The sequence below is a fragment of the Homalodisca vitripennis genome, unplaced genomic scaffold (assembly GCF_021130785.1).
Source record: "Homalodisca vitripennis isolate AUS2020 unplaced genomic scaffold, UT_GWSS_2.1 ScUCBcl_4238;HRSCAF=10300, whole genome shotgun sequence".
NCBI classification, from domain to species: Eukaryota; Metazoa; Arthropoda; class Insecta; order Hemiptera; family Cicadellidae; genus Homalodisca; species Homalodisca vitripennis.
The window spans coordinates 97,023-117,018 of NW_025780403.1; the positions used below are offsets into that span (position 1 = coordinate 97,023).

Consider the following 19,996-nt stretch of genomic DNA (forward strand, 5'->3'; position numbering starts at 1 on the left):
TAAACACTCATTACCAGTAATTATTCCGTTAACAAATAATATATCAAAATATGATCCATATTACAAGCTATCTTTTATGTGACAGCAATATTTTCTATTTTCGTCTGTTTTCCTGAAATGTTTACTTTAAAATAAAAAAAAAAAAAAACAAATCATCCTAATAAGAAAGACAAATATGCAAAATTAAAATGCTGCAACTTAAACAGTTTTCTAGTTATGATTCTTTTAATTAAAAGCACAGACTCAAAACGAAGTGAAATAGAGCATACAGTTAGATGAATCGTTTTCTTTATTTTTACTTATTTAATTATATCGTAAAATATTCTCCGCGTTTTGAACAATTCTTATCAAGTACTGTAAACTACTATTTATAAAAGTTGTAATGAGTCATTGCTTATATTTTTAACACTTATACACAACATTCTCAAATATAATAAGATATATTCCTTTCTACTTCTGTAAATTACAATATTCCTAGGATTGTAATCCAAAGTGGGTTCAAGCCATTTTAAGGATAAACCAACCTGACAGAGAAATATTACTTTAATACACAATTCAAAATAACATGTAATTTTTCGTAGTTAAGATTTGTACTTGGTCTATTATTGGTCCTTCATCAAGTTATTCATTATTTGATAATTATTTATAATCAGGTATAAATATGGACAATCATAAAAAGTAAACTACAGACTGAAAAGAAGCTGAATTATCATTTGAAGTTAAAAAAACATCTCATCTCAGTCCGGTTTCTAAAATTAGAGAGGAGAGTCACAGTTTTGGAATTGTAACAAAACCTTAAGACAATAATATAACAAAGTGAGGTCAAAAATATCCAAATTGGTTGTAACCTAATGTTGTAACTGGAAATAAGCCAGTCACAATTTAACTTATACAATTTTATTTATAGTTATAGAACATTTTCATCAATACTATAAATACTGTTGTCTACAGTGTAAAAACAACATATAAATGGTTCATATATGGAGATATAACTCTAACCAACTTATTTTAGACATATTATTATTATTGTAACTAACAGTCATTGTAACCGAATGAGTTTGTCATAATATTGTTTGAGTTTTTGAGTACAGAATATACATTTCAGCAATAAAAATGTTCTAATATTTCGGTTAGTGGGTATTTTTAAGACCAATATGGAAACCTGGAAATCCATCAGCTGTTTAAAATTTAAAACATTCGACTAGGGAAGGTTTCAAATCATTCTACAATCTACACAGTAAAAGTAATGTTATATTGTCATAGTAGTGAATTAGCAGTTTGTATAAGATTATTTTGTTCATTAAAAGAATGTCAGTTTAGTTTATTAATCCTCATAGGCCTAATATTAGTTCGTCCTTGTTTTGTCTGTAAGTAACTTACAGAGAGCATTTCTATTTTATAACTTTACTGTAAGGTGTACTATTATGGAAGAATATTGAAGCAATTCATAAGAGTTATTTCACTTATTATGTTCAAACAATATGTTGAGCAGTATATTGTCTTATTAGAAGGCAAAGGCTAATACTAGATTTTTATGGTGAAGTTATAACTTTTCCAGTAAACTGCTATTAAGTTAGAGGGGGAGAATGTAATAAGGGGCCTACAATCATTATTTGATTGGGTATCTATGAGGTTAAAGGTCGACCCTGCTAATCACAAATTTGACATCAACTATTCTACTCATCCTACTGAACAAAAAATATATATGGTTTTAGGGGTGTGAATGATAAATAAGGGTTTTAGGGGGTATATTCATAAATAGTTAAGATTTTAATATTGTAATGTTCTATTTATATGCTGGATATCTGTTTACTTCAATGTTATCTATAGCCGGGACTAAGGGGACTAATACTATATTTGTTATCTGAGCGCTCTGGGGCTGTAGTCAGTGTTTCACAAGATATCGTGTACTGTAGTTTGGATTTAGTGAGTACGTGTCAGTCATGGATCAACCACCCACTAGTTCGACGAATTGTGTGTGTCTGTGAGTATCAACAATTGTGTGTTGTGTGAGTGTTTAGTCGGGCATATTATGAGTACGTTTTGACCGAAACAAGATTATTTCCTTTTTTAAAACATGCAATTTTTAATAATGAGTGTATTTATTTGTCTTGCTGTCGCGTATTGTTTATAAACACTTGACTTTCATGTTTCATTACAACAGAAAATCAAAGACACAGCACACAAACAGAACACTAAAATATTAAAAACTTAACTATTTATGAATATACATTCGTAAAAGTAGGGTATCAATTTACATTAACATTATCATGGAAAGGTATGTTCATTTTTTTTCCTGAAAACTACAATTTTTCCTAAAAACAATATTGAAGAAAAAATTTGTCTGCAACGAAAATCAAAGGAGGAGTTACGATTTTTTTTTTAAAAATCCTCTGAAAACTCCGTTTTTGAAAGTTTCCTATAACTTAACTCCGCATCTGCTCAAAACTCAGTATAGCCAGATTTTAAAAACCGATTATCATACCAACAACGAGAAATTATCGTACTTTCATATAAAATAATCGTACCAAACACATTTAATGAAAAAGTATGTTATGTTCGTGTAATAAATTATGTTATAATTAACTTTTGGTTTGTTACGTGTATAAATTTGTCAAAAATCTTTCATGGTATCAATAACTACCCATCGTGTATCTTACCGGCGTATAAAATCAATGAAATTATCGTACCTTTACGATAATTATCGTACCTCTGGCAACACTATCCATATTTGACAGTTTGGTATTACTCCGACCCTTCTCAAATAAAGAAGGGACGCCATTTTGAACTACCGTTGTTCCTCCACGTCTATTCTTAACCTCCTAGTTCAGTAGTGGTAATGGCACACCTTTGTGTTGGATGTTCGGTATCTCATGTGGAAGCAATTCGTAAAGACGAGTATACGTTAATCCTGTCAACGATGCCTGCCCGCTGCGCAGTGCTGCACACTGCTTGCTCTTTTAGAACAAAAATTAACTCGAGCTTGCAAAAGTTGAATCCCAGATCACGTGTTGCCCCTGCTGCTCCTTAACGCAATAATATCCGAAAGGCATCAATACAATACAATAATATACTTTCCCCCCAGTTCATATGCACCTGTGATAATAATACTTGGCTATAAATGCCCAACCCATGAAAAAAAGTCCATTTTCCATGGTCACGCTAATGTAAATAAATACCAAAAGTAGTAAACAAATTTTTAATGCTGTAATTGAAAAACATCGGCCCGGGCAGATTCCTTCTTTGAAAAACGTGATTAGACATAGAGACATATTTTGGTTTGGTGACCACGTTATTGAATTTGAAGCCACCGAGACAACGCTATATTTTCGTTGGAGTTTGGCGTTTCTGCACATTCGGTGGTGGACTGGTATTCTTCCTGCCGCAAAGTGTATTTCCATCACATTTCAACAACGTAGAAGAAAATTGACAGTCCTCTGTGACAGTCATTGAAATTGATAAAGCCAAATTTGGAAGGATAAAATACAATCGCAGCTGAAGAATTCAGGGGCAGTAGGTTTTTGGGGCAATCAAAAAGTAGAGCAGAGATTCCTTCCTTGTACTTGTTGAACAACGTAACTGGGACACCCTGCTGGACATTATTAAAGAATGGGTTCTGCCAGGTACGACAATTATTGTTAGCGACTGTTGGAAGGCCTACAACTGTCTCGGTGGCGAGGGATTCAGGCATTTTTCTGTCAATCATTCTATTAATTTTGTTGACTCTGGTACATGTGTCCGGGGTGACCATTTTGTCGGGTACCTGGCAGAATTCCTTTTCAAGGCCAAATACCCTACCCACATACCAGGCTCCACCAATTTTTGGTTGCTGCCACTTAGCTCTATCCGCCAACACACTAATGGTAAGTGTTCTATATTAATGTCCACTTATATATTAATATTAGGGTTTTTCATGATTTATTACGTTTTTTACACTTTACATAAATTTCTTTGCATTGAATTCAATTTATATTTATGATCAGAATTTGATATTTTACTGACAGGAACTATCTTGAGGGATATTTTTCTTTCGTTGACATCAGCGTGGGGCAGCACCGACTGCAGCCTGCGCTGATGGCTGGAGGCATTCGTCTCAACCCAATAACAGCTAATTAATTTGTAGCTCGAAATTAAGAAAAACATCATTCACATTTGGGTCAAAATTCGGCTCATTTCATTATTATTTTTTATTTATGTTTCCAAAGATGGTGCCGCATCCCATGATGTCATCATAAGGTTGAATCACGGTCATAAAAGGTCACGTGACACCTAACGTGAATGTTCAACATGGAAATATTGTTCCAAGTGTGAACAGTTTGTTCCAATTTTTATGTTCTACAACTTCGTTATTTCTTATTTCCACCCCTTCAAACCTCATATTGTTTTGTTTCAGTAGGACGATTCCAATAAGTTCATAACGCGAAATTCGTATTTCGCCATTCCAGCCGTAACTTTCACAATTACCTTTGATTGTTATTATGAAATGGTTTGATACATTATCTGACTTTGATTATAATTTATAATAATCGTACGCAACATGAATTATAAATTACAAATTTAAAAAAACATAAATTTAACAATAACATAACAAAATAAAAAACCAACTATGGACTAGACCTGCATATGTGGCCACCACCAAAATCGATTCACGATTATTGAATCATCAATATTTATTAGTATTAAATCATCAGTATTCATGACTCGTAAAAATACTGAAAACAAAATGTTAACCTAATTATATCTAATAGGTATTTCAAATAATAATATAGCTTGCTGGTTTAAAACCTTCAAAATTAATAAATTAAATGATACATTAAAAACTATCTGTGCTTTCTTTATTTGTACAGCTACAGTATAATAAGCGGCCACCAACACAATCGAACATGATAATCGAATGATATCGAATCATCGATACTCATACTGGTGTGAAACTGCCAATGGATTCCACCAAGGAGTTTCCCCTCATTAAGCCCACCATACTTCATAGACAGCTCCCACTACTTACTGAAGCGAGAGAAGAAAATGGGGGACAACAGCCAAAGAAACATAACCTATAAACTTACAAATGAAAATCAGTTTGCTAAATAAAATCAATCTATGGGATGGAACATTACATAAATAAATATAAATGTATCATTTATAATTACACTGTTACCAGCTAGAATAAAAATAAAACCATAAAAGTCACAACATTATAGCTTAGCTATTTATGGATAGTTATTTTCAGAAGTAAGTAGTCTAATGTGTGGGTTTTTTTTTGTATAAAATTCAGTAAAATAAAAGTAGTATGTTAATGAATTAAGCAAAGCACCATACAATATTATTGTTTTTATTGCCAAATCATTTATTTGTTATGTATAACCTACAACACAAACTTGTTGGTTAAAGTAGCCCTACTTATTAGGTCGATCATGTTGAATTTTCAATCGCAATTACTCCTCTAAAAATAATTAGACAGACATGGTCAAAGTCAAAGATTCTTTATTTACATATACTTAAAGTACAGCAATGGCGTCAATTCTTAATATCTAAAAATAGTCATGTGTTGTAAAATGTTTTAGAAAAGATTATCAAATCGGTTCAACACATAAATTGAAACAAGTTGTCAATAGTTACATACAAAGCAAGTAGCATACAATGTTTTTGCCTGATGTTGTCATGAGGTAAATGAATAAAAAAGGTCTATATTTCTAAAAGATAAAAACTGCGAGAATATTAAAAGTTTTTTTTTTTTTTTTTTTTTTTTTTTTTTTTTTTTTTTTTTTTGCTTTGGAATATTGGGGTGGATTCATAGATCCTCACACGTCAACCTGAGCTTATTGTGTGCCCCTTTGATGTTAGAGGGGTAAGCCTATCTTTGTGCCCTTAATTAGGCTAAGAAGCTTTTCCCCAATACTATCATCTGGTTCGTCGCTTGGTTGTTTATCACCGAAAAGAGCCCTTCTCCTTGCTCCCAGTCTCTCACAGTCCAGTATTATGTGTTTTGCAGTCTCTTCAGACTTATTGCAGAGTCTACACTCCGAGTCCTCATTTCGTAAACCTAGAGTGTTTAGGTGTTTCCTGAAGTTACTTAAATATATAGTTAATATTTAGAGTTAAAAAAAATCCAAATTTAGAAAGTTGTAATCAAAATTTGAATGAAAATCTGAATTTTGTTAAATATCTTGATTGTCTATGTATTCATTCAGGGTGTAGAAAGGTCTAGTTGTTAGCCAGTTGTTCAATGACGTTTTTAACTTCTTTCCTGAGAGAGTCTTCATGTGTGCTGGTAGTAGGTTGTAGAGCTTCTTGCCCATGTAGGAGGGTTTCTTCTCATACAGTGTGAGGTGATGTGCCACCAAAGTGTAGTTTGCAGCATGACGAGTGTAGTAGTCATGTTGGTCAGCTACACGTGGCAGGTTTTTGCCGTCAACATATAGTATGACCTCCTGGATATAAAGAGCAATCACTGTCTTAATTTTAAGCTCCTTGAATGCTTCTCTACAGGAGTCTCTTGGGCTAAGTCCATTTATAACCCTTATGGCTTTTTTCTGGAGTCTTAGAATTCTTGACAAGTTCTGTTGAGCAGTTCCACCCCAGACAGATATGCCATACCGAAGGTAGGATTCGAAAACAGCAAAGTACGTTGTTCTAGCTGTAGCTGAGTTGCTCATGGCTTTAGTCTGTTTTAGGACATAAAGGCTGGTGTTGAGTTTGCTGCATAGTGTGTCTACATGTTGTGTCCAGGATACATTTTCGTCTATAGTTACTCCAAGAAATTTGGTCTTTTGCTTCATGTCAACGTCTGGCAAGGCTGGCACCTGGTCTCGCTTCCTACCAAAAGCTAGCTGGTTTGTTTTGGACATATTTACTACCAGGTCGTAGCATGACAGTACTGGTATGCTGTGTGCAGGGATATGAATGACTTTACAGCTAGCTGGTCGGTTGAGTTTTCTGAGGAGAGCAGGGTGGTGTCGTCAGCATACATTAGTGTATTACACAGTCCATTGAGGTATTGAGGCATGTCATTTGTGGTATGAATATCATGGGGCCAAGGACGGAGCCTTGTGGGACCCCTCTCTTTATTGGAAGAGGCTTTGACCTCACACTGTAAATTTTATCACCTTCTGCATGTTTAACTTCCACCAACTGCCTTCGTTCTTCCAGGTAGCTCCTAAACCAGTTTATAGCGGACCCTTTTATTCCAAGGTTGTCAAGTTTTTTAAAAATTAGATTGTGCCCAAGGCAGTCAAATGCTTTACTAACGTCAAGCATGATGCTAGTGACTAGCTGTCCCGACTCCAGGTGGTCTATAATAAACTCCACTAGCTCGATAATTGCAGTGGTGGTTGATCGTCCTTTTTGAAAGCCATGTTGACTTGCAGAAAGTAACTTCTCTTGCTCACAATGATTCAACAGTCTTCTCAGCACAACCTGCTCAATTACTTTAGAAAAAGTAGGAATTAGCGAGATTGGCCTGTAGTTACTTGGATCCATTTGGCTTCCACTTTTAAGCTTAGGGTAGATCTTTGCAAGCTTTAAAAGAGAGCGAGAATTGGCCTGTTCTTAGTGACATATTTGTAATATAGACTAGTGGAGGTGAAAGTGAGTTGGAACATTGTTTTACTAGTTTTGATGAGATGCCATCGACTCCTGCTGAGGTTTTGGGCTTGAAGCTTTTGAGTATTTCATGTATTTCTTTTATGTCTGTAGGTTTTAGGTGTGTGAGATAGTGATTTATTTGTTTGTGATGGATGGTGTTTGTACTCTTGTTGTGCTGATTATTTATTGCTAGTGTGGTGTCTGCTACGTTAGTGAAAAATTTATTTAAATGTTCTGCAATTTCGTTTGGATTGTTTGTTTCCTTGCCGTCAATCTCCATCTTCAATTTTGTTGGCTTCTGTACGCCTTTATTTCTCTGAGAGTTTATGACTTGCCAAGCAGCTTTAGACTTGTTCTCTGCGTTATTAATATATTCAGCAGATGCTTGTTGCCTGAGCATTTTGAGATGGAGGTCATAGTCTTTTTTTGCTTTTGATGCTGCTGCCTTATCTTCGGTAGAGCCTGTGAGTCGATGCTTGTCAAGGCATTTAAGGTAAGTTGCTTTGAGGCTGAGTGATTCCTTATCTATGAAAGTTTTGAGCTTTTTGCTTTTTTTATGCCTTGTCCTTTTTACCGGAAAGGCATAGTCCATTGCCATTGTTATTGTTGTAAGGAAGCTGTTGTAAGCATTATCAACATTGTCAGCCATGTATACACCATTCCTGCGAAGAGTCCAACTCTCTCTAGTTCAAATTGTCAGAAATAAACGGGAAGTTAGTAAAAATGTTTACAGCTGCTTAGTGGCGCTGTCTTGCCATATCGTCTGACGAATTACATCGTAACAAACGTGCGAGTGTTGTTTGACCTGATGCAGCAGCTAAAATGTTAATTAGTTTTTGCGCTATAGTTTGTGATGCTAATTAAAGTTTACATTATTAACAATATTGTAAAGGCAGTTTTCGGTCGTTATCAATTCCCCCTCTGGTTTTATTAATTTTTGGTATTTTAAAATGCAAAAAGGAATGACTTATTTTATTTATACAAAAATTAATTTTCTTAAATAATATTTTATTAAAAAGTATTTAATTCTCTCAAATCATATGATGCAAAATTACATTTTAATAATTAATGTATTGTAGGTTTCAAAACTCTACAATAAAACTCTCGGAATGAGTAGAATGCATTTTGGAATTAAATATAGCTAATGGCTATGGTGTCAAAATGAAGATTTCTTGAATCAGTTAACTTAAAAAATATAACTTATCTTAGATTACAGTATACAAGTGTGTGTGTGTTTTCTCACATGTTATATATTGTGACTATTTTAGGAATAAAACATAATAGTTTATCCTATTTCTTAAAACAAATGTACAATCTTACCAATTTAAAAATACACTGATTTGAACTTAACCTTTTGTTTTTTGCAGATAAATGTAGACAATGAATTCATTCGACCCAGATCATGCTATGGCTATACTCCTACAGGCAAAGTTCAATGAAGAAGCTAAAAAGCAACGGAAAAATGATAAGGTAAATAGTGAAAAATTTTGTGAGATTCATCTGAAAGATGGATAAATAATGACTTAAATGATTTAGCGTAAAAGTAAAAAAAAATGTTTTAAGGAATTCTTCATTGCTTTAAGCCCGTAAAAGACCTTTTCACTGCTTCCGGAGTGACAGGATATTCAGGATGGCTAGAGAGGGAGTAGGGTCGCCTCCTGTCGAGATCCACGAGAAAGAATTTTGAGCATTAAATCTCAGTCTTGTCCCCTTGGAAGAAGGAGAGAGAGGCCAGCTCTGTTTCAGCCTCTAGTCAACAGCGGGTAGGCGAAGGTAACTCTCTCATGTTTGGACTAGTTTACAGCCTTTAACACTAAGGAAGCTCCATCCGCATTAACCCTCTTAGCAGTATACTAGATCTATGGATTTACCCTTTCACCCCCAATATCTCGACATTTGCTGTTATTGATGTGCTGCTCCTGGACATCCATGGGGTTGCCCAGATTAAGGTGACACATCGGTTTTTTTGGTTATAGGTTCAACTGGGAGTTTAAGCCAGCCAGAAGTCAATCGTCCTGGGAGTATCTTTTCAAGTTAGGAATACTTTTGTAAATGTCACTTTAGGTTTCTATAAGCAATGACATAATTTCGTTCCGTGAACAACATATTCATGTGGAAAGTACCACATGTGCTACTTCTCTAAAATAAAGCTCTGAAAAATAATGTTTTATTTTCATCAGTATTTGTTTACGTTATGGCAGCAAACGATATTACAGATTTCAAATTGTCATAAATCAGGATACAATTAGTTTACTCAGAAAGATAAAGTTGGAGGAATTTTTCAGGTACAGTAACGCAGCAGCAGGACATTTGGACTATTATGTGACTCAATTTCACTCTGTCTTTAGTGTTCAATATGTAAATAAAAATGCCTTAATTTCTTAAAAATTGGTTCTAATAATAGAAATGTTTTACAACCTTGTATCATATTCAAAGCATTATGTTTACTAATGAATAATTACATTCAAACTAAGTAACATACCACAGTAGACACAAGGCTTTGTAACCAATCACGCATGTAACTTTGTCGGATAAAGCAAAAAGTCAATTATAGCAAAAATCACCAGTATACATCTTTATGCTATGAAATATCATAATAAGACTAATAATGTGTGATGTGAGCCATTCATCTTTGTTTCATAATCACCACAAGTAGTTTATTATGTTTCGTTACACTCATTGCATAAATTAATTGTATTTAAATTTGACAAAATTATGTAATTTTATGTGGTGATCTTCACTATCACACTGCCCAGGTTGTGCCGCTATCCCTACCTATTTGGAGATCTTACTTTCTGAATGACTGCACATAATTTTTCTTTATGTGATAAGATGGTCACCAGTGTTGTGGAGATTGTGACCACAGAACAGATGGGATGTGCACTCTTCTCTTGTTCGTTAGGGAGTCAGATAAATATTTATAGTTGGTTGGTATGATAAGTACCAGAAGTGGCGTAACCAGGAAAAAAGTTGGGGGGGGGGAATCAATATTTGGGAGGCTTAAAATGGGTCCTACACAGAAAATATAGATGATTTTTTCAAAAGTGTACTTATAGGCTAAATTTACTTTATTAAAAACTACCTTCTTAATTAAATTGTGCAGGCAAACATTAAAGGGGAAAACTGTCAAAAAGTATTTAAGGTTTGTGTTCTTAGCATACTAGTTAAAAAACGGTTTTTAGGAACCCTAAAACAAAAAAAAAAACAACCCTTACATGAAATTTTGAAAGTAAATGTATTGTATTTTTAATGTAAGGCGAGAAAATTGGACTCCAAGTTATGTGCATTTTATTGCCTTTTCTAATAATCTTGATCAAATAAATTAACTTGTAGGTTATAACTATATTTTCATAAAGAAATAAACGTTTATGCAAAATATAATGTCTGCAGTTTGAATCTTAATAAGTTATTAAGTTATCCTGTAAAACAGACAGACTAAACTAACAGTCAGTGAAATACAATAAAGGGACAGGCACTACCATCACACTCTGCCTAAATAGATACGAAGCTTTATTCGAAATTAGCGCATATTATTTTCAAGATATTTTGCAAAAAAACAGGCAGATAAACAAAATTTTTGTTAGCCCACTGGTGGTTGCATAATATGCAACATTCCAAGTAGAAAATCTCAATCCGTTCTAGAGATATCCCAGTGAAAGTTAGATTGATTATCATCATTGTGTTGCCTATATGAAGCTTCATGCAAAGTGTCAAATTCATACCTCAATTTGGTTTTTAGATACTGTACAGAGAGAACAGAAATGACATTATTCTAGTCTCCTGAGTAATAAGCTTCTCTAAAGCTCAGCCAATATATAAAAATCACTAATTGGAAACTATTGATTTCTAATCGAATAACTGATTTAAACCTATTTAACATTTTGTTGAACATTCTTAAAAATAAAAACTTACAACACATGTTAGTTCTCAATTACAAAAATGCATATTACACAACAGGTGAATGTATTGTAGTTCTAAATACTATAAACATAAACTTTTCGTACTATTTAAAAACATTAATTTATGTTATTAACATATGGACCAAAATACAAGTTATAATATTTTTAAAGTGTTGTCACCATATTGATATGGGAATTGAAAATTGAAAGCATTGAACAAAATTTAATCATTGCTTAAACTTTGCTTAATTTCTTTAAGTAAAATAACTACGTTTTTAATTTAAGAAGGAATATTAGAAGCTGAGTCTTGGGGTGGCCGCCGTATCTAGGTCTTTTCTTTTAAACCAAACACGGGGGGCAAAAAGCAAAAGTTTGAAACTGAGATATAAATAGGAATTCATCTTAAGTTCACAAATCTCTCTTTATAGAAAAGAAACTTAGAGTTTAGTGTCTCAATAGGAATCAAATTAAAAAAAAAATACTATTGACTGCTAATAATTATTCCCCCTTAAAGTTAATCTATCTCCCTAAAGTTAGGTTGGGGGAGTATACATTTTCCCTAAGTTTCTGTATTGATTGGAGACAAATTGCTATTTAAAACGCAGATTTACACTATAGCTCAATGTTAAAAGTGGACTGTAGCTATAACTGGAATGCCATCTTAAGGTTGGTGTAAGATTGTACATAAAATAACTGAAATTCTAGTGCTCTGTAAGGCAGGTTATTAGATTTGTTTGTAGAGCTCATTATGTGGAACATTGTAAATCAGTATTTGTTGGTTAAATGTATTAATAGTTGTTTACCTTGTACACATATATATTCATCATTGTTAAGTATTTGTAAAAAAATATAGATTAAGAAACGAGATTCAAAAATACCAGTGACAAACATTAAATTTCCTGGATGTCCCTTTTGCTAGGTAGAGAATACCAAATCAAGTCATCTAATCATGCCCATCAAACTTTATAATAAGCTGAAAAGCACTAACCTTTTTGCAATTTTAAGAAAAGACTGCCTGAGAATACATGATACAGCTTGGAAGAATATTTTGACTTATCAGTTATAAAAGTTAGTTTTGTGTAAATATTAAAACATCATGTGTCGGTTATATTTATTGTAATTTGTAATTGTTAATTATAATAAAGAATCTATATCTATTAGCACCCCAAGTTAATTGGTTTGAAGTGTGCCACTGCGACAATAAGATTGCAACACAGACATCTAGCATGGTCTCACAACAATAACTTTTTAAGAGAAATCCTAGAAGCAAGTCGTATGAAATCATAGAAATAAAGTATGTTGATAACAAAAAGTCGTAAAATGCGCTCACGAGCACTAGACAATGGTTTGCTCTCTTTGTTAAATGGTGCAATTGTAATGAGCGCTAGTTTTTAACCACGGTAGCCGGGACACTATAAGAGTTAAGTAGAATTCCAATGGTTAGGGGGGCCAGATTGTAAAGGTCAGACTATTTAAGTTAGACTATATCTTTGATTATGTTAATTATATCTATTAAGTAACAATAATTTTTCTTGTTAGTTTAGTTTATAAATATTTTAGATGACGTATTTGTGACCTATTGACTTTTCTTAAAATAATTTTTATTTTAAAAAGTTTTGGTATTCTGATATTCTCCTTGGCTTGTGTATCTGTGGGAGTGTCTATACTACCTTACCAGTTAATTCTGACTCAATTCTTATTTTCCTTTTATTTCAGAAACCAATAATGACAATGAAATTTATGTTGTTCCCCTAGGGTAATATTACAGAGATAAACGATAAAAGGCAGTTTTTGTTTTGCGTACAGGAGAACCTGCCAATGCCGGTGCAAAAGCCAATGGTGAAAAACCTCACTGGTGGACCCCAGAATGGGAGACTTTGGACCCCTGTCCAGACATCCATGGGCTGTTTTGTGACATTCAATAAGCGTTTCTTCTGGGGCCAGCTGGTGGGGGTGGAGGTGAAGTGGAGTCCTCAGATGACCTTCGTAAGTACAATTTTTGGACGATTTTGATTTTTACGAGTGTGACGTTTGGACCTCTGTCCAAGACAATCCATGGTGCTGTTTTTGTGACATTCAATAAGCGTTTCTTCTGGGGCCAGCTGGTGGGGGTGGAGGTGAAGTGGAAGTGGAGTCCTCAGATGACCTCGTAAGTACAAGTTGTAAACGTATTGTGATTTGTTTACACTTTATCCCTCCCAATGTTTGCGGATGGTGCATTGGCTGTTAAAAGATCGCAGTGAATGTTAGCGGTCAATTCCCAGATCATTAGATAACACTCGATTTTTACCATTTTAGTGTAGCTGACTGTTTTACTAAACGATCTCTTCTGAAAAAGCTGATTGTACTGAACCCTTCAATGCGTATATGGGGCCATCTCCATTCACTTAACCGCTTCCTGGTCTACTTTATTTGCCCTAGTTGGTCATATTTAGGTCCACTTTTTTTACCATAGGAAATAGTAGTTTTTTACAAGTGAAAACTATTTATATTGATTAAAAATAGTTTTCATGCATATTTCATGTCTTTTTTTAATTTTAAAAAACTATATACAAGATTAACCCGAGTATACTCGGACGTATGTATATGTATACAGGGTGTATATTATGTCTGGAAACACCCAAATATATCCTTTAATAATTTAAATATAAATTTGAAACCTCTTACAATCGTGATAGAGATTGGGCATCTACTTTTTGGAAACAATGTTTTGTTATGTCACACCAACGGGGGACGTCCTGCCGAGGGGTATCGTGAATATTCTTAATGGAAGCCTATACCTTGTGATACATAATTTTAAAGGTAATAGCTTACTGAATTGAATGCCACAAACCGCATCTCAAAGGAATTATTCTATCAGAAAATAGAGCATTTTTAGTATTGAAAATTTACTGATATTCAACAATGTAATTTTAAACATGGTTCTTGCCACAAAATGTGTTACACTAATTTTTTAGCATTTTTTAAATGTTCAATTAAAATAAAATAAACAATTTATTTTTAAGCTGGTTTCATTAGTACAAATTTACCAGTTTTTAATTACAATGAAAATAAAACTTATGAGTCACTTTCTCTGATTACTTATGAATCTGTACTTGGTGTTTTCCAGTCAGCAGGAAGGTTTAAAGAGACAAAGGTCACTAGCCTATGAGAAACATTATTGTGTTATTAATCATCTGGTCTACAGGTTTCAGTTTGTTGAGCATGGAGCTTTCACTAGACAGGTCTAAGCTTGGGAATTACAAATGGACAAAGGTCATATCATTCCTGTCGAGGTTAATCAGTGTCTCTGAAGCATTGCTGTCAACAAGTTATCTAATTACAGTAGTTCAGTTTTTATTTGGCATTTTAATGGAATTGTCTGAAAGAGAACGAATTACTCTGTTGATGATGCGAGGATATGGCGATCGTCAAAGATCTTATCGGGAAGTTTGTAATTTGTTTAATGACACTTTCCCAGAAAGGAATCCCATAAGTGTTTCAACAATATCAAAAACTATTGAGCGTTTTGAAATGACAGGGAGTGTACGTAATCGGCCAAAGTCGGGTAGGATACAATCTGCAACAGATGAAGAACATGCACTAGACGTTTTGCAAACATTTATTGAAGGACCCACATTCATCGCTCAGAAAAGCTGCACGAGCAACATGATATGCACCCTATCTCTGTGAGTAAGATTTTGAAAATTAATAAATACAAACCATTTAAAGTTCATTTAGTCCAACAGTTAAGTGAGGATGATTACGACAGAAGAGTTGAGTTTTGTGAACTTGTGATGCGCAAATGTGATGACAATAGAGATTTTCCTGACCAACATACTATTTTCTGATGAGGCAACTTTTTTCCTAAATGGCAATGTTAAACAGGCACAATTGCCGTTACTGGGCTAGTGAAAACCCACATTGGATTACTGAGTCCCATTCAACAGCAACCACAAAAACTGAACGTATGGTGTGGAATTTTAGGTAACAAAATTGTTGGACCCTTTTTTCATCAATGGAAATTTAAATGCCGAACTTTACTACAATATGCTCCAAAATGAAATAATCCCAGCTATTCAAATTGCATCAGGAGAATACTTTGATAATGTATGGTTTCAGCAGGATGGTGTTCCACCCCATTATGGGAGACAGGTAAGAGAGTATTTGGATTTAAGGTTTCCTCATAAATGGATTGGCCGAAGAGGAGAAATCGAATGGCCTCCAAGATCTCCGGATTTGTCACCAATCGATTATTTCCTATGGGGTCATTTAAAATCCAATGTTTATAGAAGAAAGCCTCATAATTTGGAAGACCTAGGAAACAGGATTATAGAGGAGATTGCTTTGATAACTGAAGGAAATGTTTAGGCAACTCTGTCGAATCATTTTACACAAGATTGGCTCATTGTCAAAACCGTAGAAGGAAACACAGTTCGAAACAATTGCTTTGACACCCAAATGCAGGTAAAACGTTTGTTGTAAGACTTTTCTAACAGCATACATTATTTTTTATTTGTAATAAGAAAATCAATAAACATAAGTATTTCCATAATTGTACTGTAATAAAAACTGGCAAAATTGTGCTAATAGAACCAGCTTAAAATGAAAAATTTTGTTTTATTTAATTGAACATTTAAAAAAAATGCTAAAAAAATTAGTGTAACACAATTTTGTGGCAAGAACCATGTTAAAATTACATTGTTGAACATTCAGTAAATTTTCAATACTAAAAATGCTCTATTTTCTGATAGAATAATTCCCTTGAGAATGCGGTTTTGTGGCATTCAATTCAGTAAGCTATTACCTTTAAAATTATGTATCACAAGGTATAGGCTTCCATTAAGAATATTCACGATACCCCTCGGCAGGACGTCCCCCGTTGGGTGTGACATAACAAAACATTGTTTCCAAAAAGTAGATGCCCAATCTCTATCACGATTGTAAGAGGTTTCAAATTTATATTTAAATTATTAAAGGATATATTTGGGTGTTTTCCAGACATAATATACACCCTGTATATATTATAGATAAAAATGAATGTTTTTGCACACGCAAACATACTCAAATTTTATTATAAATTGTATCTCAAATATTATGTTGTTATATTCACGATATATCTAATGAACTGTACAAAAGGAATATAATGAAATTCTGGTTAGAGAATAAATGAATCGTGTTGAATATAAAAAAATAAAAACTCCCATCTGATTGTTCAAAATCACTAAACAGGCTCTTCATCGCTCATGGTCTAATACACCTCTCAAATTTACTTGAAAATAAACACAGGAAAATATTGTGAAACATAGCTAAAAATGGCAGCGCAATGAATGAAAAAGGACGACATTAGCGCGATCTACCGATTCCTCTACAAAAACTATTACAGCACACGTTAAAGTGCTGCTGCAGGCGGGGAACTCGTCAAATACTGAGCAAGTTAATACGGGCCAGTCCAAATTAGAACGGACATTTATTTGTTGCACGAGTTTACTCGGGTTAGTCCGTTTACGAACATTTGTAAAAAACGGGTTAGCTCGGGATAATCCGGGAAAATCCGGGAAGCGGTTAATGTATATAGTCTATATATTCTGAAAACGGTGGTAAATTTGGCACAAAATGGATATTTTAATTTTGTTACTCTGTGTGTACATATTTGTGTTTTAGCCAAAGTGCAAACCTTTCTTTTTTAGTGTTAAGAATGAACAAAACAAAATTTGTAAGTGAGTAAATATTTTGGGTTTGTAGGTAAAAAAATCTAGCTATATATTTTAATAATTTTTTGTGTTCTTAGGTATAAAATAATATGTTACAGTAGATATTTATGATAAAAACCATATGTTTTAGAAATTTTTTTTGAAGAACAAATGTAAAATATTAAAAATACTACTAACACTTACAGATAATATATTGACCACCAGGAGGGATCTAATTATTCATTGAAATAAACTTTCCTTGCACTACTTACACATAGTGTAGTCGCTTAGACTCATTACACTTTATAAGTGGTTTTCCTTGAAATCAACTTTAAGGGGTCTGTATATGGTTAGCTGATGCTAATTGAACATTTATTTGTATATCTGACGGTTTCTTTTAAATGAGTAAACTAAGAAAAGTATTATCTGAGGAAATATTATCATTTCATATTTTTAACCCATTTTTTACTCACCCATTTTCAACCTTCACCATAAGTAGTGCGATTTCCTTTTTTACAGGAAATTTATCTATTGGAATTTAAGAAAATCCTGGTTGCGTCCTTATACAGTGTTTAATTGGATCTTTGCTCCTGGAATATTAGGTTTGTTATCCACCTTGTGAGAAGATTAGATTGCACATCTTGAAATATAGCTTACTGAAATTTTTGTTTCACTGAATGATGGCCAGGCTCTGATAAAACCCTGTTACTTTCACAGTCCTGTGTTTCATAGCAAATCTACTACAGAAGATTTTTTTGCTGTAAAAAGCATACAAAAAGCACAAGCACTCATAAGTGCTTTATCTGTGATATTGCTTAATTAAATCAAATAAAGAAACAACTTATCTTTATTAAAATAACAAAAGGTTAGGATTTCTTCCGCAAACATGCAATAGAAGACTGTCATATAGTTGTCCATAGTCCTGGAGGGAGTTAAAATCCTGCTCAAATATTTCGTTATATTCCGGGAAGTCTTAGTATTTAATAGTTAAGTCTGCATGTTGCATGCGCTGTGTGCTGGTATTTGTTTCGTTGTGAATGAGGGCCGTACAGTAATGGATTGTGACTCTAGTGAGGTTGGAAGGTTGCGCGCACATGTCTGGAAGCTGAGACCTCGCTTGATGTTGGACTCCCTCGTCGGAAACTCTCCTGTATTACTAGTTAAGTCTGCCATTGTTTGCAGGTGTGACTTGGTTTGTTCTTGCGTGTATAGAGGGGCCGTAATGGGGATTTGTGCTCTGTGAGGTTGAGGTGACGCCAACTGCTGAAGCTGATGACCTCGCCGGCAGTTGACCTCGTTTTAGAAACTCTCATCTGGTTCAGTTGTAAACACTAGACTGGAAAATAGAAGGCATGAACTTTTGGCCAAAAATATCACAACAAATTATCAACCATTGATTTTTGATATCTTTATTCAAGATATATTTGCTACCTACTACTTATATGTTTGAATTTTATTTAAAACTCAGTTTAAGAGTTTATGTATCAAAACAGTGCTTAAATAATTGAAAAGCCTCCCACACAAAAAACAAAAAAAAACCTAAAAAGGCGTTAAAAGTGAAAGTAAAATTTTAAAAGCTATAAAAATGTTTGTATAATTATATCTATCTGTCTTAACTAAGGAACTTAGAAGATAGAGCTCTATTTTTCGCTTAGTATTGATTAATAAGTTGGATATCACAAAGATCAATATTAATAGAAAAATTGAATTCATTTTCCCTCTTAGTGATTCATATGAAAAAATTTAAAGAAAGTACATTTTGCTTTTGGTGCATGAATACATTAATATTTTCCTCAACATGCGCGGATAAAACATTTATCAAACTGCTGGTTTGCGCACAGACTATAAGACGTTGCCTTTAAAAAATTTTAACGCTTATAAATTACTTTCTTTGGATTTTGATTCAATTTTTTGTTAGTTTCTTATTTGGCCGTGAAGAAAGTCTGCTCTAAAGAACTCCTTCTGAATTGAGACACTGAGTCTTCATAGCAATGTCACCAATTTCTAAACCGTGGAAATTCTTATGATGCTGGTGGTTCAATCCTGAAGCAAAGCGCACTTTTTATATACATAATTACGCCATTGTGAACTGTTTCGTTAAAAAAACCTCTCGTTAAGGTGTCATTCTAGGTTTCAATAGATTTAGGAACAGTGATGAAAGGTAACAGATAAGGATAGCTTGCAATCTACGAATATAAGCTAATCATGTCTTATTGCCCCTAAATAAACCATTCAAACGGGGAAAGTCATTACCTGGTTCTTTCCAGGATGTTTGTGGGGGAAAAGATGCTCTTCATTGAACCTTCTGTTTTTTGTTTTTTCTCATGATAGTCACAACGTAGCGAAACCCCCCCACCCCGTATTTTTTTTATATTTTTGTTTTTTCTTTTTTTTGGGGTCGTGGCAATTGTACCCCCCCATCCAGAAACTTATGTCATTGGTACTGTTCGCTGTTTCAAAGTGGTGGACAATGAATAACTTCAATATGGATTGCTTGAGAAGGAGTAAAGCACATGGGAGGTCGCTAAAAGTAGTTGGGAGCGAGGTTATAAATAATCCTCAATTCTGAAACCATTGTCACTTCTCATGGCACGGATCTAGGAACCTTAGAATCGCATTTTCGAAGCATCAGCAGAGTTATAATGTGTCGTTGGGAGTGTTCTTAAGGCCTCCTAACAGCTATGGAGCGTTTTTTGCCTGGAGAGAGAACCACCTACTCCAACAACTATCATTTCATCTTCAACAGTGAGTAACTAGAATCTGATTGGGACCAAGCTTTCACCCAAAATTCCCAGTATCTGGATAAATTTGCCCAGTTGAGTTTAGTTGATGTTGAGTTCCTGG

The 19,996-nt window shown here is 34.0% G+C and overlaps 1 protein-coding gene across 1 annotated transcript; it reads left to right on the forward strand.

Annotated features, from left to right (window-relative positions):
- Positions 1–1,259: 1,259 nt before the first annotated feature.
- Positions 1,260–13,629, forward strand: LOC124372891 (DNA-dependent metalloprotease SPRTN-like; the record flags this gene model as incomplete). Its single annotated transcript, XM_046831302.1, has 4 exons — positions 1,260–1,367; positions 8,949–9,051; positions 13,287–13,466; positions 13,529–13,629. Coding segments are annotated over exons 2-4 (371 nt in total), but the record flags the coding sequence as incomplete, so codon positions are not given.
- Positions 13,630–19,996: the final 6,367 nt, after the last annotated feature.